Here is a 25,593-nt window from a genome sequence, read left to right as displayed (position 1 = left end):
AGTTCAGCGTCCCGAGGAAAACGCCTCGTCACTTGCAGGGGTTCTGGCGGTAGTGAAGCTTGAAACCTCTGGCGTTGTTCACGTTGTTCGACACGAAGCGCATCAAGAAAGGACCCGGGGTGCTGTCTGGAAAGGCGAACAAGGACGGTGCAGTGACGACGATAAGCTTGGCATCATCAAAATGAACTGGTGAGCTACAGAAGGGTGCTTGTCATACACTCTAAGAAAAAGTGAGCACCCCCCCTCGTCATCGTGCGTTTCGACGGCTGTAACTACCCCACAGGCTTACTTAACGACCCACTGGGCTCCAGCCATTGAGAGTTAGCACCCTGTTGGCAGGTGACAAGCATGGGGTAGTCACGTTTTATAAACTCTTGAATTGAACATTCAAGTGCATGCAGTCGTTCAATAGTAAAAGTCACTTCAAAAATCTCAAAAAGTACTTGAAACTTGTTTTCTTTGTGCGTTGGTTATCATTTATTCAAATTTGAACCGGTCGAACCAAGCGTGTGGCTCAGTTCACCTAAACTGGCAGAAAACAAACAAGTACAGGCAACCTTGGTAGGCACCTGCTAAAACCCGAGGCAGATAAAAAGTATCGCGGTTGTCCTTTTTGGTTCCGTCGTGGGTTTTACCATGTACAGCAGTAAACAGCTGGCAGCTGGCGTCGTGCTCGAGGAATTTAACCAAATCTCTAGAAAAGCACAGGAAGCTACGCACAGGCGTGAGTTGACTTGAATGTTCGCCGGACGAGATACTCTCGTCGTCTTTTATTGTGCTGTTCAGTAAAGAGTGTGCTCTCAATAAAGGTGTGATCAGTCAGTTCTGCGTGCAGATCAGTTGCAACTGGCCTCCTCGGTTCCGCCGAACTTGCGCGCCTGTCGTACCCAATTTTTTTGCTGTCAAGTGCAGTGAAGTATGAAGCATTGAACACCACGACTGAGGCCGGACAGGACGAACGTACACAGATATCTGGGATCATGTCCGTGTATTTCACTATTTCTCTGTCTCGAGGTACATGATTCGCCTTCTCTGGTTCATTTGGCACATTTCATCGAGCATACTCGATAAAAAAATGCTTCAAACAAGGCCGGTTCAGACACTAGCGTTTGACAGCGTTGCGTCGAGAGCCGAAAGCCACTCACCGGCACGTCTGTGCTTCGTATCAAGCGTGGAATCCAATTCAAGGACTGATCTTGGCACGCGATATAAGCAGCAGGGATGTCCTGATTTCTTGCTGCCGCAACGCAGTCAGACGCACGCAGTGAAACACTACTGTCTCAACCAGGATTTAGATAATTTAGCATACGTATTTCGCGTTAGTTGCAGGTGAAGGCACGGGCCCGAAAGCAGCAATTCTGCACTGTCCCCTTGGCGCGAGCGGGAGCGCATAGAACGGATATTTAGCGAAAAGAAGAAAACTGAAATCACGCTTCGGGGAGGACCGGCGGACGGGCTTCGCTAAAATCACCGGCGCGTGCTCAGTGTACTCAACGTGTACCCAACCGCCGCTAAAGTCAGTCTGGATATGTAAAAAAAGAAAAGAAAATGCATCAGTGTGTTCAGAAAGTTGTGATTGCAGAAATTGGTTTCGATTATTAATGCAATTAGTTAAACAGGCTTCTGTATACTTGAAGTGTAGGCAAGCGAGAAAACGAAACTGTTTAAAATGTGACGTGTAGCAACTATTCAAATTTATTTATAACCTGCAGTTCGCTTTTGCAATGGCCCTACATTAGAGATACGAGCGCTTTCCTAAGGGCAGTAGAGGAAAAGAATATATACGGCTAAATCTTGCACAGTCTTTTCGTATTTATGCAAAATATGACAGTGGTCACCATCCTAATCGGTCACACAAAATACAGCAGTATATAACCTGGTGGTGTCGACTAGACGTGTGTATAGAAATGTAGAGTGTCAATATGTGATGTTGTATCTTGTGCTGTTTCTGAATGCGTTGATGTATAAAATGCTGTGATGTCTGTATGTCGGGTATGAGTGAAGTGTGGCGTGGGATATGTACAGTCGGGGACAAAAGTTCCAGGACACGCGAGCTGCGGCTGAAACGCATTGCTCTGCCATCTGCCGGCGGGTCGCCTGGTTTCGAGATCGCAGAAAAGCGCATGCGCGTCCTACTCTGTCTGCAAACATGTGTGTTTTCCCGCTCTTCTGCGGCACAGCGCCTAACTCGGAATCGGGCGCGTGGTACCGCCTCGGAGATTGCGCTGGCGGCTTACGAGCGTCTGCTACACATTCCGAAACTCGAGATACCGCCTGGGGCATTGTGCCGCATTTCGCCGTGTCAGCGCACCTTGCTTTATAACCAGTTGATTTTATCGCTCAGTTGAGCTGCCGTTACTTCTTGCTTTATAGGTGCCATGTCAGTAAGCGCTATCTCCAAGGCGGTACCCCGCGCCCGATTCCGAGTTAGGCGCCGCGCCGCAGAAGAGCGGGAAAGCGCACATGTTGGCAGGCACAATAGGACGCGCATGCGCTTTTCTGTGATCTCGAAACCAGGCGACCCGCCGGCAGATGGCAGAACAATGCGTTTCAGTCGCAGCTCGCGTGTCCTGGAGACTTTTGTCCCTGACTGTACATACGGTATTGTCCGGCGAGACGCTCTGCCGAGCAAGAATTGCTGGTTTCTTTTTTTCTTTGGTTTGAGCGCTGTCCGTTAGGTGGCGCGTGTCGCCGCCCAATTCAAGGAGTCGCGCGTTTACGTGTCTACCTATTTGAGTGAAAAACATGGAGGCGTTGCGTTCCATGGCTCCACGTAGCAGTCACAAAGGGTTCGGTCTGGTTCGGTCCTCGGCCTCTCGTCCAAATGGGATCAGCCCCATAGCCAGGTGAATGGGTGTTCCGTGCGGTGAATAGCGCCAAGTGCGTGCACAGACGCGGTGAGGATTACCAGGGACTTGAAAGTGGATAACGAATGCTAACAGGTGAGCAGGAGCGTTGAACGATCGGAACCGACGCCGCTTAAATCGGTGATGCTTCGCCTCGCCGCTGTCAACCGAAAACGCCGGATCACTTGAGGCAAGCACAGCAAGCAGATGCTCTGTTCAATAAAGACATCATTCCATTTGTCGCTATTTTGTTTCCTTCTTTGAATGTTTTCTGGCCGCGAAGTAAATGCAGCCGGCCTCGCGAAAGCAATCGCGAACAAACCCCCTCGAATGCGCCCCCCCGCCTATCTCACATCGTCGCCCCTACTCGTATTAGGTGCGGTGCCGGTGCTTCGAGGCACGTTTCGGAGTGCTTTGTGCGCACGGAAGGCAGCGAACGGGCGTACGCACTTGAGAATCGTATTTTAGCAAAAAGCAGTCCAGCTCGCTAGGCCTTACTCGTATTTCTCCACTGTCGCTTGCCAGCCGCCATGTTGCTCTTGGGGGTGCTCACTATGATTACCTGCTGATTGCGTGCCGTGTGACTGCCCATGGGGTTGTTAGTATAACGAAGGGGGGTAGCGATATCTGTGACGGCTTCTGACTACCCCAAGTGTAGTACCCTACGACAACCCTTTTGTTGAGAGTGTAGACAGCACGTCACTGACACCATGCGAACGGCAAAGGGTATTTTTCGGTCGCCCGGCCTCCGGCACGCACTCGTCGCCTTTCGTTGTGCGTTGGCTGCACTTGCATGCTCGAAGCTCAGGAGACGCCGAAAATTTTTCGAGGGTATTGGAAGCTCGCGCTGGAAGCGAGAAAATTGGATGGCCTACCTACCGTTGTTACCTTCTCAGGATCATTGCTAATTACACATGTTAGTAAAAAAAAAATCAGGACGCAAACATTTATTATACTTCGTTTCAGCTTCGGTCCAGACGCAGCCGATGCTACAAGCGCGAGCATGTGGCCCAGAAAAGCGCTTGCACTGCACGAGCGCGCGTGCTTGGCATTGATGCTGAAAGCCCGGAGCTCGCGCTTGTAGCTTTGGCTGCGTCTGGACCGAAGCTGAAACGAAGTATAGGACAAAAAGAAGTAGGCACAGCTTGAGCGCTCGTCCTTTTTCCACCCCTCCTTGTCCTTGTGGACATTTGCGTTGTAAGGTTGTTTTTTTTCGTCAACGTGGTTTCAATTGGTGGTTTCAATGGTAACTTTTGAACTGGGTGGTTTGGATGCCTCGATGCAGATGTCGTCTAACCGCCATTATATCAGTTCCGAAGTATACTTTCGACAATGGCGCCGGAATGCGGGCTCGACTGGTAGTCGCAAGATAGCTTGACATCTTTACGAAAGTAATATTTTGCACCGCGATTATGATAAGACGAAAGTCTCATGGTTTCGGATGTTCAGTTAAAAAACAATTCGATAAAGTCAGGTCGCTATTAGGAAGAAAGAGAGCAGTGGCTTGAAGGGCCGTTCGTGTGACTCAAGGAGAAAGAACAGCTATGCAGCGGTGCAAGTAGTGTTAATGGAGGAGCAGATCAACCATGTTAGACTTAAATTAAAAAAAAGGAAAGTCAGAAAACAACTTATATATTTGACACGCTTGGAATTGTAGGAATATCTTCAACAAAGGGTGAGGAATCTCCTGTCTTAGCTGTCCTTGATAGTGAGCATTAGGGAAACGACAATTATTCGTTGTAGCGCACGGAAATTATACATATATTGACTTTCACATTGATTTAAAACTGTATATTTTCGGCTTTACCGAAACAAAAAATACCCCATGCTCAGCATCAGACATTAAAAATCAACTGCACAGAAATTGGTAAGCGTGGACACACTGCACATGACGTAAATGCTCGGATATGTCGTCGCTGTCGCCTCCAGTGCTCGCTTTGTTATCATCCATGTGTCACAATATATAAGAAATAAAGAATGTGATGCACTAGTAGACTATTTCTAGGTTTAAACCTTTTTTTTTTCGGCGGTCAACATATGTTTTTTTTTTTCCTCTGAGAAGTGCTGCCCAGAAAACTATACTCCATTTTAGGTTAAAATGAACCACAGTCAACACTAGAATCCAATGAAGCTAATCAAGCAGCATCAAGAGTGCTTTATCACGGCGGTCTTCGCTTTTGTGAATTTGTTTTCACCTATTTCACCAACTAAAGACATTATGCACAGTCAATGCACCAGGATCCTGCTCTCTTGTTTGTGCGTGATTGGTTTAACGGGCCGTATAAAACGCACAAAAGACGACGATCGCCATTACGGTGCACTTTGGGGCCGTACACTCGTCAAACACAAAGTTCTTGCGACGATGTCGCCGCACTTGGGTCGCCAAAATGCAATCGGCGCGCTCCGCGAGCTTTCAGCTCCAACCCTGTTTTTGATGAGTCCAGAGCCCATGATTCATGCTTAATGGGCTCGATGGCATATTAGAGTGGGCCCTTGCTACCGGACCTAACAAGAAAAGGGAATACAGATGTATTCGTAATTTTCGCAGTGAGGGCGACAACTATTACTTCGCTTTGCTTTTCCCTTAACAGCTAAGGCCCTTCAGTGGGACGGAGGCTCGACCTCTCCGAAGTTCAGCGACCGAGATTACCCGTGATGAGGTTGAGTCCGGTGACGTTGAGGTCTCTTGTGTGCCGCAGTTCAATGTCCCCGTCGTGCCCCGTGGAACACATTCGCACTCCTCCGATGATCAGGTAGTCGTCGGGGCACTCAGCCACGATTGGTGATGACGTCAACTGTACACTAGAAAAATCAACCACGGCGAGTTTTACTACAGTATTAATCATTAAACTAATCCAAATTTGAATTATTCTTTGAGTGAAAAGATGACTTGCGAAAAAATAATAAAACACGAGCACGTTAATCCGTTTTTTTTTTTCAGCACCAGGTCGAGGTGCCTAGCTAAGTTTTTATCGGCTAAGTTTAAATCGGGTTTCAATCCCGGTCGAAGGGCTCGGAATCTGGTAGAGGCATATTGTACAGAAGTTATGTAATTCAGCTTTCGACTGGTACCAGAGTTGACATATTTAAACTGCATACCTTCAACTGGTAGTTTTAGTTTTACATCTAACCCCGTGTTGATGCCGTGGCCGGTACGTGGTGTACTCCAACGACTTCTTACTCGTACTGTTACTCCGCATTCACACTGGCGAGTCAAGCGCGATTCGAATTATAGTGTGGATGCAGTATTAGAGAACAAAGCCGTAGTGTTGAATGTTCAACGTCACCCAAACGAAGGCCAACGTGGTGAACAATTCGCACACGAGCGTGCGTCAGCGGTCGGTTGAAACTACGAACCAAGTCACACACGTGATCCGACGTATAGCCACCAAAACGATGCGAATGCGCGTGGCCTGCACGCTACCCTAGTCCAGTGATTCATAATCTCCCTAATTTCGTACGCCATACCTTATGCACCCCTCCCCAAGGCAGAAACCAAGAAGGTATGTGCTGTAATCAGGAAAGCCCGCATACTTCCGGCCTTCGGACTTTCGGTAGGCACGGAAACCGAAAAACTATTAAATATTGGCCTGCACAACAGGACCGACGAGCTCATGGAAGCCCATCTTTCGAGCCAAAGGCTGACGCTGGGAGCCTCGGGAGCTCGGAGGATTCTCCTCTTTTGAATGGGGCTCACAACCCCTCTACAGCATCTCCCTTCAGAAATTGTGAGTCTCTCTCACGAGATCAGGAGACAACTCTCCGTTCCACTGCTCCCTCGCAACATGCTCCCCGAGCATCACGCTGGGCGCATTGAAGCGAGATACAAGGCGTTATACAAACGCCACGGCAACGAATGAGCCACCGCATACACAGACGCGGCCCTTTATTTCGACATAAGAGCAATGATGGCCGTAGTCGCCCAACACAATCGACATGTCACCAGCCTAGCGCTACCTGGCGAAACATGACTGCTTACAAGCGGAGGAAGCGGCCATCGCTCTCGCCATTGCGCAAACCACAGCCGAAGGGATCATTGCTGACTCGCAGCAAGCGTGCCGTAACTTCTCGTGCGAAAGCGATCACCGTACAACAGAACAGATTGTCTCCCAACACCCGCCGGACAGACCCATCTGGATCATATGGGCACCCGCCCACTCCGCCGTACAGGGCAACCAAACTGCCCATCTATTGGCATGAGAGTTGTCCCGCCGGGCCCCGGCAAGCGAGCAGGAGAGGCCGATCCCATTGATCACATACCTGTAGATCACGCGTACCAGTGTTAACTCTTTCTTAAAAAATAATTCGAAAAGATTGTCGTTGGATAGACCTGAATTTTCAAGTAGATGTATATTTAGCGCACTTCATCTGCCATCATTTTTCGGGATTAGAGAGATACGTTCATACTTAAATATTTTTGGAATTGTGATTTCGAAACGCCTCACACTGTACAGTGGCCACTGAGACCTTCTATTTGATATGATGTTCCGCAAATTAAAGGAAAATATGGCGAACGTATGAACATGTCTCAGGCACCACATCTTTTCAATGACCTCCCTGATACCTTTTTCTACAACGTTCGGACAGAAGCTTAGGAAATTGCTAAAACTTTTAAGACAGTAAGATTTTTTAGTTGTTTTTTCATGTAGTTTGTTTCATTTTCCTCACTAATTGATTTGAACTTTATATTTTCCGTGCTTTTGATTGTTTTGCTTTGTCTTTTTGTTATCAATATAAGATGCAACTTTGTAGATATGTTACTTTTAATGCAAACGATTTACATAATAATGTCTAATATTAAATATGCCGAATTTTCGCCATCTGCCGAGCTAGGTACACGAGCCCTTGAAACTTTTTTTAGCTCGTTATTATACTATACACCTATACACGAAGATGTATGTTGCAAATAAAAATTTTCTATTTTATTTTATTCCATTCACCACTACGTCATTGTTATCCAACATAAAGACCGTTCTGATTGTGGCGAAGCTCGTTGCCGAATGACCCACCCTTCTCGCTGCGTGGGCACAGCACCGACGCCGAACGGCGACGGTCCGACCTCGTCGTCGGCGGTGGCGATCTCGTACGAGACCGAGCAGAAGCCGGGCTCCTTTCGGAGGCACACCACGTAGTCAAGGTCGTTAGGGTAGCCCTGCTGGTGGACGCTGCCGCCGGCTTCGTCGTAGTTGAAGCTCTTCACCGTGCCGTGCGTGCCCCAGAAGTACTGCAGGCAGTGCGACGGAGCTGCAGGGTGTCGAGGGAACCGAGAAAAGAGGTCATCGTCGTCATCATGGAGTATATAGAGCGTTTTCACATATCGCCTCTTTACTTCAGGTAAGCAGCGTTCCACCATGTTGATGGACAAGGTCCGCCACTTTCGCCATCCGTTTGCATGCAGACGATCAGTTATTGACGTCGAGTTAGGTATTGGTAAAACGCACAAGCATGGCGGGTGGCTCTGTCGATGAAAAAGCTCAATTAGAACATTAGTGGACATATTTTAGGCCGCGTAAAATCGTGCCTCCACTCCGATTTCATTAAAGGGGCGGTGCAACAAAATTAAATTAAAATGTTCTTCACTTTACATGAGCTTACTCGCACTAGTGGGACTCAAGGATACTCGCACGCAACGCCACTGACCAAGAAACTCCTTTTTTGCGGTGTAATTTCAAGGACAAGACCGAGCATTTTCATTCAATCTCTCCTTCGCAAAACCCGATGACGTAGCTGGGCGGTAGCAGTACCGCCCAGTGACGATATTTGAATGCGGCTCATAGGTTGGACCCGAGCATTGCGTGGGCATTCAATTTGGGCTCGTGATAATCTATAGCTCGAGAAACATTCGGGTAGTGTCCTGTGTCCAATCGCTGCAATGACGACAACAGCCGAACCATAACAATGTCTGGAACGCAGCGCGTGTCCTATGCCTTGCCAACCCCAGCGCGTGGCTATGATCAACATTGGTGGCATATAATCGGCTCCAGATCACGTGGCCACTTGTTCTGGCTGCGAGTTGAGGGGGTGAACTCTGCTCGTTTTTCTATATTTTTTTCTGCGACTTCGATTGCGTGTGGTGAAAAACGAACGGGTATTTGACAGGTCATTAACGCCAGGGATCCGTTCTAAGCGGTATTTGCGCAAAATACAAAAATCGTTGCATCGCCCATAGAAATCGTCCCGGTGGCTTCTACCGGGGCAACATTTTGGCCGTCGACGGATAGACCTCTCAATTGCCGAGTCGTCCTAAGTCAAAACTAAAAGCGGTATGTAAACAATTTAGTACCAGCCGATACTCCTTTACGTTACCCACGATTCTGCCTGGCGCAGTTGATCACGACGGTACAAATAATCGAGCGATCTGGAAAACACTGCCTCCGGCGCATAGAAGAACAGAGGGCGAAATGTTTAATCAAAATTCTTAATTTTTCTCTATTTGGAGAGGAAAAACGAATAAAAATCAAGTGAACAGTTTCTAGACGGGCCTCCACCTCCCATCATAAGCAGCAGAAACAAAGCACACAAAACAGTTAAGACACAAAAATAAATAGTATGTGAAATTATTCGTTTGAAAAAAGAAAAGCAATAAAAATTACCACGCTTCAGGCACTTACACTGATATTGGAGTCTCATTAACAATGCAAGCAAATATTTGTTTATCGCAGACAGATTTTTTATGCTTTAATCCCTCAAAAGATTTAAGAGACGGGGAAGAACACTTTGCAACTTTTGATTTCCATAATTTGTTCTGGCGTGCGGCACTAACCACATATCTGCGCTGCGTGTCTCATAAATTGTTTTTCTTATTGTAAGCTGGGAAAGAGACCGAAATACGTTTTTTTTAGATAAAAATACTTTTTATATGTGATGCAAAGTTTATAATTATAGTAATTAGAAATCTGTACAATATGAACATTTTTGAACAATGGTTTCGTATGAGCATGTATGCAGTATGGCATATAACACACACAAAGATTTTTTTGCGAAATTTGTATCTGCTTGAGATTTATGGACGTGGTACTTTCTCAAACCAAAAAGCAGTAATTATAAATTACGTAAAAAATAGAATGATATATATATAAAAGAAGCACTGCTGATGTTGGGACTATATGACGATATTTGTAGGTAACACCTACGACCTTTGAGAGTTTTTGACATGTATAATGTACAATTTCATCCCATGGCATGTATTGAATAAATATCGCACCCAACACTCTAACACTTTAGACTATATCGATCTTATGGGTTCCGAGGGAGAGAGTTGACTCATGAAAGCAATTTGTATTTCTTACTCTAAAAAGAACGGCTTTAGTTTCATCACAATTATTTTGTAAGGAATTAGACACTGTCTAAGAATTTAATTTATTTAGACATTTATTTGAGGCATTCATAATCTGCTCAGTATTCGTACCTGAAAAAATAACTCGTATCAATAGCCTATATAATAAAACGTAATTGTCAACGATATTTACAATGCCATTGACATGCAAGTCAAAAAGAGGTGGTCCCAAATTACTACCCTGTGGCACTCCAGTTGTTAATGGCTGCAATTGAGATCGTTTTCTATCTATTTCAAAACGCTGGTAGCGATAATGAAGATAATTTTTGACTATACTTAGGACTCTACCACGCACACCGTACATATAAAGTTTTTAGAGCAAAGTATTATGATTGAAGCGGTCAAAAGCCATTGAAATATCTATAAATGCTCAAAGTGTAAACAGGTTATTTCCTATATTGCTAAAGATGAACTCCTTATGCTTTAATAATGCAAATTCTGCAGATCTACTTTTTCTAAATCTATGTTGACAGTCGTTCAGATTAGAATATCTCTCACAAAAACTATACAACCTGTTATGTAAAATCATTTCAAGTTCATTAGAAAATACGGGCAAAACAGACGCTGGCCTGACATTTCCCCAAGTTGTTTTTTTCTCACCTTTGTACAGTATTGTCACCTTTGCCGCCTGCAAGTTTTTTTTAAATGTTCCATTCTCTAGTGCAGTTTAAAAAAGATGCGTCAGACAGGGAGCAATGTACCGCAGTAGATAGTTTATAGGTTTAATTTGAAGGTAATTTATGTCAGTGCGCTCACTATTCTTTAAATTAAAAAAAAAACTGAGTACACTTCATCTTCGTCAGTTGGGAACAAAAGGAGACCAGGAGAAATACTCTGCACATATATAGAAGCCTCTGCCTATTGTATACTTTGAACAAGGTTCCGATGCCCACACAATCATTGTTTAATTAAGCCATTCAGCTTTTTCCAGATAACATCTGGTAGCTTAGTATCTAGAAATAAATGGTCAAAATAAGCACGTTTAGCTTGCCTTAAATTCTTTGATAGCTGATTTTGTCCCTTTTTTTAAAATTCAGACAATATACCTGTCTTTAGTGCGCACGAATTGGTGGTAAAGAGTTTTTTTTTTATTTATCGTTTTATTATTTCTGTCGTAATAAAGGGTTTCCGAGGTTTTCGGAAAACATTTTGCAAATTCTAAGGAAAACAGCGGTCGTACACAACTCTAAGCTGTTCAAGAAAACGGTCAAACACCATACAGACTCTATCTGCAATCTGAAGTGCGGTACCGCACTCCAGATTGCAGATAGAGTCTGTATGGTGTTAAAAATTTTGAAGTTTTTAGGGCTTATATTTTTAAGTATACTTCAGGACCACGTGTTTTTTAAAGTTATAGCCCATATTAGAAAGCTGATATATCGAAAGCTGATTACTAATCGTTTCTCCAACCTACTCCCGCAATTACTTAACATCTAGAAAGGTTCGTTAAAAATATAACTCTAATAACGCCTCATGAACAGGTGTAACACCTGTTCATGGGTCGTTATTAGACTGATTTTGGGGTAGGATGAGGAATAACATTGGACATCCGATACGATTTATAAAAAGACAGCACTTCTTGTTTAAAGCAAGTGAATGAATGAATGAATAATGTCAGGGAGCATGTATATCTATATTGAAGTCGCCCCCAAAGTATAAAGCAAAGCCGTTTTCAGCGATAAAGAAAAAAAAAACAACACTTCAAGGATTTCGAAAAACAAAACAAAACAACAGTTTCCCACAAGGCGGACGATAAACTACGGAATATACAGATTTCTCATGCTGCAAAGTTACGATTTCTTAGTCATTTGAAATAGTTGTGAAATCAGTAATAACGGAACATTTGAAGTGTTTTTTCTTACATACATTGCTATACTGCCTCTTACCTTACTACTATGATTTAATTGTAACCCTTCAAGTTATCCTTTTCATCAGTATTTTATACCAATTTTCTGAAAGCATGATGGCATATAATCGAAAACTGAAACTTTCCATAAATATATTTAGTTCATCATATTTATTCCTAAATGATTGCACATCTAAGTGAAATTAAAAAAAAAAGCACTTTGGTTTCCTCCGTAAAGATGAGCCTAACTTCTTTAGGTAACAATTAATGGTTGTCACTCATGGTATAAAACGAAATAACTAGTCTTTAAATGCAAAGAAAAAAAACTATTGAAACTTTTTCAAATCATCCTTTGACTTCACACCCTGCACTCCAGGTCCCTTCTTTCTCTTTTACAAACACTTTTCCATAATTGTACCAGACATACTGGAATCTTTTTCTCCTTTGCCACTTCCTTCACTTCCCAGAGTAGCGACTTATCTTGCTGCAGTCAGGCTTTCCTAGATGTAGATTTTGTTCCGAGCATGCCTTAGATTAAAGCGTCTATCAAGCCATTGGTCTCGGGTCACCTGGTTGGCAAAAGGAACAATGGTCCCAGTTATCTTATTGGGCCGGGAGGCAAGTCTATGCGCCACAATTATCTGGTCAGCTGTCAGAACAGGGATGTCCAATTTGCTTGCTACTTCGTTTATCCGAGCCATTAGAACTTCAAGTTCGTCAACATGGCGCCCGGTGAGAATTTGATTAGTTCGTCAACATGGCGCCCGGTGAGAATTTGAAACCGAAGTCCGTCACGTGAAACCACTCTATTGCAACACAAGAACTTATGCAGGCCCAACTTACCAGATTTCCGAATGTTTGAGTAATTAGTAATAGCAAGAAAATACCCTTGCTTAAGTTGTTACGCATCGCCGGATTTGTCCGTACGCAGCCGACACAAACCTGCGATAATTTCCTCTATATTGTGGACGGCAGCTTGGATAGGCATTCAATTTTGCTATACAGATCGACGATGCCTGAATTCACTATCTAAAGTCAGTACATTAAATGTGGGTGTTAATCGATTAAGATTCACAAGGTTGGAGTTGCTCAAGGCAGGAGGAGTTGTTGCTTATAGTGTCTGGGTTAGGTTCCTTATTTCGTGAGCAGCAATACTTGGTTCAATGCTTAAAAAGGAATGAACTTTAGGTCAATTATTTTGAAGCACAAACGATACTAAGTAACTTATCTTCCAGATCAGATCGATCTATAATCAGTTTCATAAGTGCGATCGTAATCAATGCTACAATCCCATGGAAACAATCAAGTAGCTCCGGAAGTGCATCGTCACACCACTCGTAGTCTTTGTGAGCTTGCTATCAGCGGCTGAATCAATGACGCACAGTGAATTCGGCGTGAGCTTGGGCCTTTAAATGCGACAGAATTTAAAAGAAACTAAAGTTACAATGTCGGGAACCCTTTTTGCTTAACCTACAACCTAATCATGAGCGTACATGTTTTGAGATATCCTTCCCCCTCGTATACGTGGAAGCGTGAGTTTTTTTAGTTACAACAACAGAGGAAACGTAAAAGAGGACAATCCACGTACCAGATTGCGGTCCTTCGCATTCCAGCTGTGTCACCTTAATGTCGAATTTTCTCGAGTAGCTTCCGACCATCATTAGGTTGAGACTGATGCCCCCCGACTCTTCAACGTCCACATACGCTGTTGAAGAAAAAAATGACAAACCATTTGTGTATTTTGAGTTTCTCCTGCTGATGTACATCGGAAAATGGAGGCAGAGGTCAGGTACGTTAAAATGTTCACACAAAGCTATAGGAACGGCGGAACTTTGAACGCTTAGCTAAGCCCAGTAAGATAGCTTACTCACGTGACACAAGAACTTCAAGCAGTTTCGAAAGCTACAGAAGATCATTACCCAATTTACTCACCCCGTAGAATTAGGAAAAAAAAACTGAGTCAGAAATAAGATGAGGCATTACGACAAAAGTCAGCAAAAACTGAAAATAAGATAGATGTAACACACATACATGAAAGAAACATGAAACATGCAGCCATGAAATAAAAAAAAAACATCAGTCTAAATTAGGCGCTGGTTGTCGACAACGTAGTCACGGCCTGTGTTCTTTCTTTCACCAATTTTGGTCGTCGCACCTGACGTACTACAGTAGTTAGCTTATAGACCATTTGCTAAATTCCCCAAGCATCCCGGCCCGCACGGAAATCATGGAAACGGTGTTCCTTCAGCTCCCTAGTGACAGGTAATTTTGACTAGTTCTATACTTTGACACTTTTGAATGTAATCCGGAGTCATCCTGAATAAGCCTCATGTGGAGTTCAAAGACCAGTTACGATATTTTAAACATTTCTTGTTAATATCAACGATTTCGATACTGTGCATGCCCAATACCCTTCAAGCTGACTGAGCTGCAGAAATCTCCTACAATATTGTCATTCTCATGGTTGTTTTAGCAGGAATTGCTTAAAAAGCTGAGAGTTCACAAGAACCAAAGCCAGGATTTAGCTCGGAGTTTACGTGGTTGTTTATCGCATTTTTAGCGTTTCTAAGTTAATATCAGCATCTTTGAAGCTGGGCGAAAATGATAATATTGTAAGAGATATCTGCAACTCAGGCTAGGTTGGAGGGTGGTTGGCATATGCACAGTATAAAAACCATTGACATCGACGAGAAATTTTAAAGGTGATATGAAATGTCTTTGGACTCTACGGGACGCTCATTCAGGATGACCCCGGATTACACTGAAAAGTGTGTAACCATCGCGTCGGTCGAAATGACTGATCACTATAGAATTGATAAAACGCCGTTCACATGATTCCTCTAGTGCGGGCCGGGCGCTTGGGGATTTAGCAAATGGTCTATCAAAGTCCAACCCTGAATTCAATACCACAATAAAGTTATTACCAAATCTCTTTTTCAATATAAGATCATAGGGGAAGTTTCACTTCAAGCAGCTCACTGCTTTGCGTCATGTTTAAGGCTTGTAGGACAAAAAATTATCAAGGAAATACAACTCGGTTACAACCTTCTACTGCAGAACAATGTGTGCCGTGAGAGTATACGCTGTGCGAGAGCGCGTTACTGCTCATGCTGTCATGTGTTGAGTCAGCACAGCCTCGGAATTTGGCTCTTCTTGTTTTGCCCGGACACGATAGACGCCCGTACGATATTATCGCAACCATCTATAAACATGCATGGCGTGGATGACTTTATGGAAGCTTATAACCATAGGAAAATGACTATTCTGAGGCAATTCATGAAGGTTAATCATCGTAGTGCCTTCATTGACATCCACAGGATACTGACGACGTAATTCATGGCTGATTCACACGACGGACCGAATTGCAATTTTCGTCCACGGACCGTGTACCACGAGCCCATTTTGTCATAATTCATGCGACCCACGCCTCGACCCCGGACGCGGAGACTGAAAGGCCGAGCGCCATTAAAAAATCGCGGATTTTTGGCGGGGGATTGACTTGAAAACAGCTTAGTCTGGTAACGGTACAACGATTTGTATTGTTTTTGTACGAGAAAAAACGAATATGGTACATGAATCCTAACAAGTGCACCAGTGCTTAGGCTTCGGCTGTTACTGGGCACAATAAATAAATTATTATTATTATCGTTGTGTTCCGCGTGTTCACTGGTTCGTTTTATCGCACGATACTTGATTCTATGCATGAAATAAGCTGGAGAAACTGCCCGGCTGACGGGATGCAGGTTCCGGTAGTCCTTCGGGTCCACGTAAAGAAACTTCAGTCAAAACTCGTCTAGCACGCCAAGATCTTTTTTAAACGTCCAATCAGCGTTTCACACAGGAAGACATTTCTTCTGACTGTGTTGTACAAAAGTGTTTTGCGCGAGCACGAAGTGCGTAAAGGCATCCCCAAGCGCCCCTTCGGGAGCCCAAGATTGTCGTTTCCACGCCGAAGCCTCCTCAAGCGGCAACATACTTGTGTCACTGTCATGCCTTGGGTTAGTAAAGGTAGTGGCGCTGCTCGCTAAGCCAGTCATGGTGTTCTGTCTCGCTCTGTACGTAATAGCGGAATACAGCAATTCTCTTTCGCGGTATCAATGTAATCATAGCGGCAAACGTCGATCTCGCTCTTGGACAGCGGTGCCACAGTGCGATGCTGGAATTTCGCGGCACTGTGGGGTCGCGAACACGTTCGGTCCGACCTCGCTGTCGTCTGCTCGGTGTCTCCTTCGTGGGAACGCGCTTGGGAGACGGGCAATCCTCTGACGTGTCGGCACGTGACCAATGCGTCTGCAAATCAGTCCGTCGTGTGAATCAGACATAAGGCGTCAGAGGAACCTGGTGTGCCGTGTGGGTATGTTGCGTTAACGCGCGTCACTGACCGTGCTGTCCCGTGTTGAGTCCGCACACCCTTGGCACCTGGTTGTTCTCGTTCTGGCCTGACACTACAAGCATGTCCTGTGAGCAGTTTCCGTCCATCGGGCGCGCCAGGTCCAGCGTCAGGAAGTCCAGACGGAACTGGCACACGTCGGCGTCCCGCTTGGACACGCGCACCTTGCACATGGCCTCTCGGTTGTGGGAGCCCGGAAACCCCGGATTTCGTACGTACGCCGTGCGCTCCGAGCTCGCCTCGCCACACGACACCTCAACTGCGTTCGGGCGCAATGATGATAAAGGACACAAAAATAATTGCCGAACAATTACCTAAAAATTGTTTATTTGTTAGATTGCGTTCATGTAAGACGATTATTTTACACGTCTTTTTTTTCCAGGAACCTCGTCCTATCGTGCAGTGACAGACAATAAACACTAATTTGAGACATCTCATAGGAATCCTAGTCACTTTAATTACAATAAACAATGATATATGTATTCCGATAAAACCACACCAGCTTGTCGTGGCGATCAGTAATTGCCCGCACGAGTCGAAGATTGCTCTGATCTCCAAATGGCTAACCTTAACTTTTTCCGGCTGACAAAGGCTCGTGTTTTTTGCCCTACTTAAACCAGAGGGGTTCAACACTGTCAAAAATAACGACGCTATATGTCGACATCCACGCAAGACCGGGACAATTAATGTTTCGCTTTTGTGCCCCAGTCTTAGGTTAATGTTATCATAGTACCCGACAAGCTACAGCACTCCAGCTTTCTGTCCAGCTACCCCATTTCTTGACGAAAGAAAAATATAACATTGATTGAATTATTGATGATAAACTTACACGATCTCGCATGCACACTTACTGTGTTTATGCTAATTGTTAATCTACTTTATTGCAGAAAGCAACCCGACAATTTATCACTGCGATCCAGTCTTGTTTCTTGTCAACCCAAGTTGCGATATCACGATACAAAGGTTTCCCCGACTGATTATATGCTCATGCAAGAATAAATTGATTCCACCTGAAATTGAAGATAAGCTCAAGTCTCGTCCTTCAGGCAACTGGTGGCCGCTGAAAGAATTCCGCCCAATTGAGGAATCGATCCCGAAATCTCTGCAAGACTAATAAAGCGCTCTACCAATCGAGCTATCTAGGGGCTAGCCCCCAGAAACGCAAACGAATATTAGCTCAGTTTGTAGAGCACTCCGCTATTTTTGGGGAAGTTCTGGGATTGATTCCCGAACCAGGCAATATACTTAAGCGGTCACCAGTAGCGTAACTAGCAATCGCGTCTTGTTCTCCATTTCGAATTTGAGACAATTCATGAGTAAGTATTCTGCGCCTTGGTGACCTCGCCTTGGTGAATATATTTTATTATATGCTCAGTGATATCAATATTTCATCTATCTTACGTGGTCGAGGACTTACAGACGCAGCAGACGCCGTTCTCACACCTGCCCATGGGGGTGCCACCGCGATTCAGGCACTGGACGGCATCGTAGCAGGTGCCGTCTCTGCCGTCGGCCGCCCTACACGTCTCCTGGTCACCGGACTCCTTCAGCAGATCGTGGTGCCGATGCACGCCCGATGACGGCGTTCCTTGTCGATGAGGATTGTAGTAGTACGTAGTGGCCAGGAGTGGAGAACTGGGGTTCAGCATTGGGCCGGCTGCAGCTGTGTGTGAGATATCATTTAACTCTCATGTATCTATGACGTCATAATTTGCCACTTTCGAAATACTAGTGTAGCTGTTTCAAACTCTTACGAGATAACAAAGGCCTTATGGCTGACTCTCTACGTCACCTACCGGAGGCACGCGTCCCAGCCGAACGCTGATGCTGTAGTCGTGTCTTTTCTCTTCATTTCGTTTGCCTTCGGTTGATGATGTAGAAACTATAGCACACGGCCTTGTTGTCTAGGAGGCGTTGTTTACCTAGAGTTAGCAGGGGGTGAGGTGTGACTAACAATGGCCTGAGGTTTTAGCATATATAAGGACCGCTTCGCAATAAAATAACGAATTAAAAAATATTTGTCCAGGCTGGTTTGGGACCTATTTTATCAAAGAAAGATGACACCCGGCAGTATAACAAAAAAGGATGATATTTTACTGAACTTTGGTGGTGTGATGTCGGTTTTCTGAACACAACATTTGAGTTTATTGCTTTAAAAAAATTAGATGTAAAACATTTTTGTCCACGTGTAGTCTTCTTTTTTTCGCTGTGCCTATATGTTTTAAGCACAATGTTTCTTAATCTATGGAAGTACAAAAACAACCAAAAGTACATACAAGAAACGGTCCCAGAGCTTGTTGAATCAATTATATAAATGAAGAATTGGGAGTGAGGTTTTATCTTCTCTCAGGCCTTAGAAATACCTAATTACCTTTGATAACTTGAAAAGAAACCTGCTATAAACACCGGCGGGACCACTTCTATTTTGCTTACCTGTTTAGGGAGTCGTTAAGAGTTTATCTTCTCCACATTCTATACAAATAGATTCCCTAGTTTGGAGCAATTGAAACATGTGTTGCTCGAGGCTCCAATACTCACAGAAAGGATTCGACGGTACCGCCCCCCTTTGTTCAGACTCGTTGAGGAACTCCTTGTTGGTACCCGTCTGTTTTCGGGCTGTGGTTCTTGAGACCTGGTGATGCGCATGGCGGCTGTGGTCCACCGTCCCAGCAGATGCTCCTCGGGCCAGCACGAGTGCAGTCAAAGTCCACAAAGCTAAGATCTAAAGGAAGAGTGTCCTTACACAAAGAAAAATGTGAAATCTACCTGATTGCCACACAATCTCTTTTGGTCTATGTTTTAGTCATGCCAGCGAATTGTCCCCCCCCCCCCCCCCCCCCCCTAGCGGCATATGGTTTTACCGGTTCTTCAAATTTTCTTTGTATTACAATGCAACGTTATCCACTCCAGGAAGCTTAAGGTGATGTGGTAAAAACGTGGTTGCCATTTGATTTCAATAACTTTGACTTCTGATCGAGAGCTGGCAACTTAAAATTATACAGTAAAAAAAAATAATAAAGAAAAAAATTGTTAACCAAGCCTGTTGAACACTAAAGAAGTATGACAAAATTTACGTAGGTTTCTGCTTTCTATGGCACTTCTGACTCCCATCGTAAGTGACGGTTATAATACGGTGAGGCAGGGCATTTACAAATTTAGAAAGTGACAATACAAGGCAGCACACTCAACCGGGTATTAAGCTGACTTTTAAAGTGTAGCTAATGAAACATCAAAGGCCGCTTTATGTTTGGGGCTGCAAGCAGACTTCAAAGCTTGCTCCTCAGCGCGCGCCAGGCGCAGTACCATGGGCACGGTAGCCAGATGTAGCGCTCTGCTGAAACCGCCTGTTTCCGAAAACGCGTTTCGCGTCGTTACGTACTCGTTACTTGTTTCAAAACAAGCAGCGTAACACAATTATGGTACCATTTTTTAGTAACGTATTGGATTACGGTACGCGTTTCACTTCGTTACCCGGGGTTCCACGAGGTGAAAATAAATTACATTTTTGCATTTTGTTCCCGTTTTTTGGAGTCTCACGTTCATGAGTATACATAGACACTACTTAGTATAATCTTACTACTGCGCCTAGAACGCATCTCCGACTGGTGTATTTAGCGTCCTCTCCTGCTCATACACAAAAATTTGTCGCGGAAGTGGCAACGAATGACGTCAGAAAAAAATAGGAGCGTCATGCTGTCGGACATGGCGATCCTGGCGGTTGGCGTCAGAAGTACTACCGGCAAAAAACAGGAGCGAACGCGAGTGTCGTTTTCACCGAGGCGTCCCAAGTCCGGGCTTGAGAATCTTTAGTGGTTTGTCAAGCTGGAGGGGGCTTTAGTGGCCTGTCACAGCAGCGTCCACCATTGCTGCTGTGACAATGCAGCATCACGTCTGCGACAACGTGACACTTCTCTGACGCCATCAGGCGGAAATCGAGAAATCACTTTCTTGGACGCGGGAGGCACACCGGTCGGAGAAGCGTTCCAACTTCCCGGCACACTCCTCCACTATATTGTTTAAGCCATTAGAAAACGAAAAATGGGCAATAAGTATGGCACCCGCAGGATTGTACTGTAGAAATTGTTACCCTTTTCTTTGTTCAATAAAGAAAGTAACTACAGGGTAACGAACGTTTTTTTTTTTTATTGGTAACGCTATCGGTCATGCGACACTCATATCTTGAGCTAACGTGGGACAGGCGAGATTACACCTAAGGCGTTATATGGAAAAATGAGCCTACTGTTGTTTAAAATATGAAAACGAAGAGGCACATGTACTCCGTTCATCTTTAAAGAGACTATAAAATGATTTTTCAAAGCTTTTACTTCTTAGCTTGAATCCTCTACTCTAAAGCGAAATGACCAATCACGTCGTCGTGACATGTTCCGGCACCCGAGGCGATGACTCGAAGCTTCCACCGTGCTTTTTGATCAGACCATGGAACTTGTCATTCTCAAATCTTGATAAGTGCCGTCACGGCACTCATTGGCCACGAACGGGAATTCAAATATTCATCGACTGATTGATTGTTGACGAGCGTATAGGTCCGAGTGACGCAGTGCTCGCGTCCAATGCGTGAGCTGGGTTCGGCTGACGTGCATTGGTACCGCGGATGCATCACAGTGAAAAGGCGGAGAACTTTGGAAAGAAAGAAGCTACGAAATAGTCCACTATATATTTAAACTTTTGTACCGAAAAGCAGGCTTTAGGCTTTCTAGGCTCGTGTACTAATTTTATTTGGCGCACTAAACGATGTGCGACTAGCAAAATCCCAATTCATTCCCATCCGAAAATTCATTTCATGGTCCCCGTTAAGCTAGGATTGTAGTATATGCCACAAGCACGAGAGCTCAAGGTCGCGACTTTAAAGGGTTGTTCCGCAAAACGAGCGCTTGCGCTAGGAATTTACCTCTCAAAGTCAGGAGCGCGGGCTAGCTCGCACTTGTAGCTCAGGCTGCAGTCTCAGATTAAAGCGGAAATGCAACGATTTTTGTACTTCGCGCAAATACAGCTCGGAACGAATCCCTGACGTCAATGACCTATGATACACGTGTTGGTTTTTCACCCCACGCGATATAAGTCTCCCCTCAACTCGCAGCCAGAACAATCGGCCACGTAATCTGGAGCCGATTATATGCCGCCAATGTGATCATAGCAACGTTCGGCTAATGTCGTCCCTGCAGCGACTGGACACGAGCCACTACCCGAATGCTGGTCATCTAGTGAATATCACGAGACGAAATCGAGTGCTCGCGCAATGCTCGGGTCCAGTCTAGGAGCCGCATTCAAATATCGTCCGTGGAAGGGAAGGGGCAGGAAGGGGGGGGGGGGGGGGGGGGACTGCAATCCACCAGCTGCGTCATAAAGTGTTGCAAAGGAGAGATTGAATGAAAACGCACGCCTTTGTCCTTGAAATTACACCGCAACAAAGGAGTTTCTTGGTCACTGGCGTTGCGCGCGAATATACTCGGGTCCCAGTAGTGCCAGTAAGCTCGTGTAAAGTGAAGCGGTCACTTTAAGGGTGAACAAAGAATTCGTGGCGAGAAGTTTGGGTATCGCTGCCTGGTGAACTTTTTTCACAACCCACAATGACGTTACTTCAACTTCCTCTGCTGGTGTAAGCACGTGCAATGCCAAGCCACTAGGCACTATGAAAATTAAAACAGAACCGCGTGGGTTGCACGCGCACTACCCATACTGAGGAAAACAGAAGCGCCCCTTGCGAGCTTCTCACCGCCAATAGAAACCAATCCAGACAGAAACTGAAAGAGAGGAGAAGAGAGAGCGCGCGAAGACGCCAGAACACCGAGATCTGGTTGGAATTATTAGTGTGTAAACTCAAAGCCAGCTGCCTTTTTCTTGATTGCCCATAGCCTCCTATATACTGTCAAAGCCTGGCAGTTCGCCACGAGAAGCGGCCGCCGAAATAGAAAAGGTGGAGCGGCAGACAACGGATGAGAGGAGAGCCACGCGACTGGCGCCCCGTTGCGGCGAGACGCCGAAACACACTTCTCCCGAGCGGACAAGTGTGTTTCGGGCCCTCGCCGCTGCAAAAGCTGTGCGCTGACGTCCAGGTTCACCGAGAAATGGCTCTTTGATGCTCTGTGCTACCAGATCCTCGAGCTCCAAATCTTCGACCGGGCACTCTATGGCTCCGACGTCGAACTGCCAGGCTTTGAGAGTATAGAGGATGCTATGTCACTGCACTGCTGGAACGCGTTCGAACGCGAACATCAAACGCCGGACGCCGGCGTTTCGCGTTCTATCGTGTTCAACGAGTGCAGTGGAGACAAAAAGAGCTAAGTTTAGGTCTACCCACTACTCATTCCAACCAAGGCTCGATGTACTGACGTCCCCGAGCGCTCTCGTCTCCTTTTCTCCCTCAATGTCTGCCCGCATACAGACAAAGCAGGCTTTTAAACCTATGCCGTCTGCATTGTCTTTTATGTACCTTTTTCTTTTTGGAATCTATGCTGGTACTTTTTGAACTTAGGTCAACGACGCTTGCGATAACCTGTGTCCCTTCAGGTGCATTACATAGAGCGATGTAGAAGGTGATCATTCAGTAGTCACCGACGGTTTAAAAAAACCAGGGAGTGCCCAGTCGCAAGCGTCTTATTATTGCATTAAAACCACTAAGATAGCGTCATTAAAAAAACGCATAAAACAAATAAGAAAGCTATACTTTTTGCCACACCAAGAAAGAAGGAAGTTTTGCGCAATATTGATGCGTCTCGCGAAGTAGTTCTTACAAGACTTAGTTGTCAAAGGAGGAAACGACGCCTTTGGCGTCGGAAACGTGTACGTCTTGATAAACAAACAAAAGGCTAATCTAGGGCGCACTTACATATATCTTAACTGAACACATGAGAGGAGCAAATAAGTAATGTTCCGCGAAAAAGTGGACTACTTTCACTACGGTTCTTAAGATGAATACGAATTTAGAAGGGTGAACATTGTACGCTACGCCCTGCGCTGATTAGGCTGTCAGTGAATATCTCTGTAAGATAGGCCAGAGCGCTCCTTACCATGTAGTGATGCCAACTCTTCGTTGCGAACCACGTCATCGTCGACTGAGGACCGCGCAGGCAGCGAATCAACTGCCCGGGTTCATGGCGATGCAGTGGTGGCAGAAACAGGCGCGCACTTGCCGCCGTTTGATCAGCCACTCTTTTTCTCTTTATTTTTTTACTATTTCGTCAAATGGACCGCTCTTCGTCCCTATGGCCAGTCAGCCTGCTTCCGCTGCTGAGGTCGCGTATCGTTCTGACCGGACGTTGTCTGCGGCTCCGGAAGTAGCTTCCGGTTCAATCTGCGCACGCTATATACCGCTGTATCATCTTTGGTTGGTGACTGGAAAGAGCGGTGGGGAGGGGGGGGGGGGGGGAGGTCGTGGTTGTTTCCCCGAGATTCTGTGTTTGTATGTGACCGGTCATGGTAGTCTGGTTACGCCCGTTGCCCGTTTGGTATTTTGTGTTGCTTTTCTTCCTCTCACGGGATAAACTCGCGAGTTTCGGATTTGATGGATGAGGCTGCAGGGCGCAGTCGAACGTTCGCCGGTGCTGCCGCTGCCATTTAGAAATTGAGGTATATGGCCGTTTTTTTTTCATGCGCGTTATATACATACATGGTATTCAATCAGCAGGCTTTTACGCTTCGCAACGTGAAGCGTAAAAGAAGTTTATAAAGTTAAAGTCTGACCGATATTTAATACCTTCTTGCGTCTTTTTTTTTTTCCAGTTTTATAAAGTCCCAGACGCACTGCTCGTATACATCATACAGAACGCACGGAGTTTCTCCGCAGACATGAGGACAGAAATATCTGCGGACCCGCCTCAAGCAAATAGGCACCATGTTTGTTGCGTACGATAGTTAGGGGGAGAAAATTGGCTTGAAAGGGCGGCGGGAATCCCGTGTTTGTCTTTTTAGACGTGGGCTAGGTGGCGCAAGCTATCGCCTGTTACAAAGGGTAGTCATTGACATCCCTTCATTCATTCATTCTTCGAACGTGTCTGTGGACAGCTTTTTTCTTGTATGACCAATCTTACACAGGTGACCGCAACAACGAGGAAAAAGGAACACGCCTCGAACGGCGTCTTCCGCTGCCTGTCGTTCTTTAGATGTGTGAGTAGTGCGACAGCAGATTATAATGTTTTTTCTTGCACGTTTGATTATACACTGCAAATTATGAGGCCAACTGTGCCCTCGAAGGTAAAGCAATAACGGGCTGGATAGAGGTTTCAAGGTGAAGCCGACTGTAGCAGTGAGTAGAGAGTCGGTTCGGGTCATATTTGTACGTAATATGACTGATCTAGTCAAGTGACTGTTGTTTCACTAATTTATTCAAAGGGTGTTTTCTTATATGGCGCCCATGTCGATCGCCTTTCTATTTCGATTACCAAGTGCTTAGCCCAATTTCAGTATTTTTTTTATGGAAATCGTCATCGTGTCATGTGCGCGCATAACGGAACAGAGCGAACGAACATAGGCTGTTCGTAAACAGAAAGGCAGCCTTGAGATTATCCGCTTCGAAAGCTTTATTTTAGCGCATCATTAAGGTTTCTTTTTATATTCATCACTATTTCAATACTGATCTAACAGTCAATCAGCAATTAAGCGTCGCGTTTTCTTATTTTAAAACAAAACGGGCCGCAGAAAAATATTGGGCTTGAATGTTAGGTGATTCGCGCTTGGCTTTCTAATCAACCGTAATAAAAACAGATCTGAGGAGCAGCTGTATATTCATCGAATATAAAAAAAAAAAAACTGATCACTATCCAGGTGTTTTTCTTGACACAAAGGCCATCGATCATTCCCTCAAGGTGGACCCTAACCATATGTTCAGTCATCATACCCTTTACCTAGCCGGAACATGGCTCACACAAGGAAGGCGGACCGGTGTCGGTCATGCGGGGGTGTCGGGTTTGCCGGTGAGACTTGAGGCGCTGCGCATACCCACGCCAACGTCACTTCCAGGGATGCGTTGACATGAATGTTCCTCTCCACGCGTACTATATCCACGCGCCTTGTCACCTCTTTGCAGCGGAAGTCTCCAGCCAACGCACAAGGTCAGTCGAGACACTGGCAGCGCACAGTCGGGATCGTTCGGGAATGCGATTTGGGTCCACGTCTATAATGCGCTTGAAGGTGCAGGAAGATCTGTCCCCGATGAATC

At 45.3% G+C, this 25,593-nt stretch overlaps 1 protein-coding gene across 1 annotated transcript; it reads right to left on the bottom strand.

The window, feature by feature from the left end:
- On the bottom strand, window positions 1–23,578 carry LOC8040514. Its single transcript, XM_042288755.1, has 8 exons — window positions 23,447–23,578; window positions 18,957–19,140; window positions 17,836–18,075; window positions 16,411–16,677; window positions 13,617–13,733; window positions 7,856–8,090; window positions 5,497–5,648; window positions 1–126 (listed from the first exon to the last, which is right to left on the bottom strand). Exons 1-8 carry the CDS (start codon window positions 23,483–23,485, stop codon window positions 29–31), a joined length of 1,332 nt encoding a protein of 443 aa, XP_042144689.1. The 5' UTR covers window positions 23,486–23,578; the 3' UTR covers window positions 1–28.
- Window positions 23,579–25,593: the final 2,015 nt, after the last annotated feature.

The sequence above is a fragment of the Ixodes scapularis genome, unplaced genomic scaffold (assembly GCF_016920785.2).
Source record: "Ixodes scapularis isolate PalLabHiFi unplaced genomic scaffold, ASM1692078v2 PGA_scaffold10__122_contigs__length_95168666, whole genome shotgun sequence".
Classification (NCBI taxonomy): Eukaryota; Metazoa; Arthropoda; class Arachnida; order Ixodida; family Ixodidae; genus Ixodes; species Ixodes scapularis.
Note: the sequence above shows the minus strand (reverse complement) of the source record. Positions and strands in the feature narration are given on the sequence as shown.

Bases quoted from the DNA above. Each gene is read 5' to 3' on its own strand.
- LOC8040514 (XM_042288755.1), bottom strand. From the start codon at position 23,485: ATGACGTGGTTCGCAACGAAGAGTTGGCATCACTACATG. The intron at 8,091-13,616 runs GTACGTGGATTG...GACACCCTGCAG, and splicing joins ATGCGAAGGACCGCAATCTG to CTCCGTCGCACTGCCTGCAG. The intron at 5,649-7,855 runs GTGGGTCATTCG...TGATTTTTCTAG, and splicing joins GTGCCCACGCAGCGAGAAGG to TGTACAGTTGACGTCATCAC.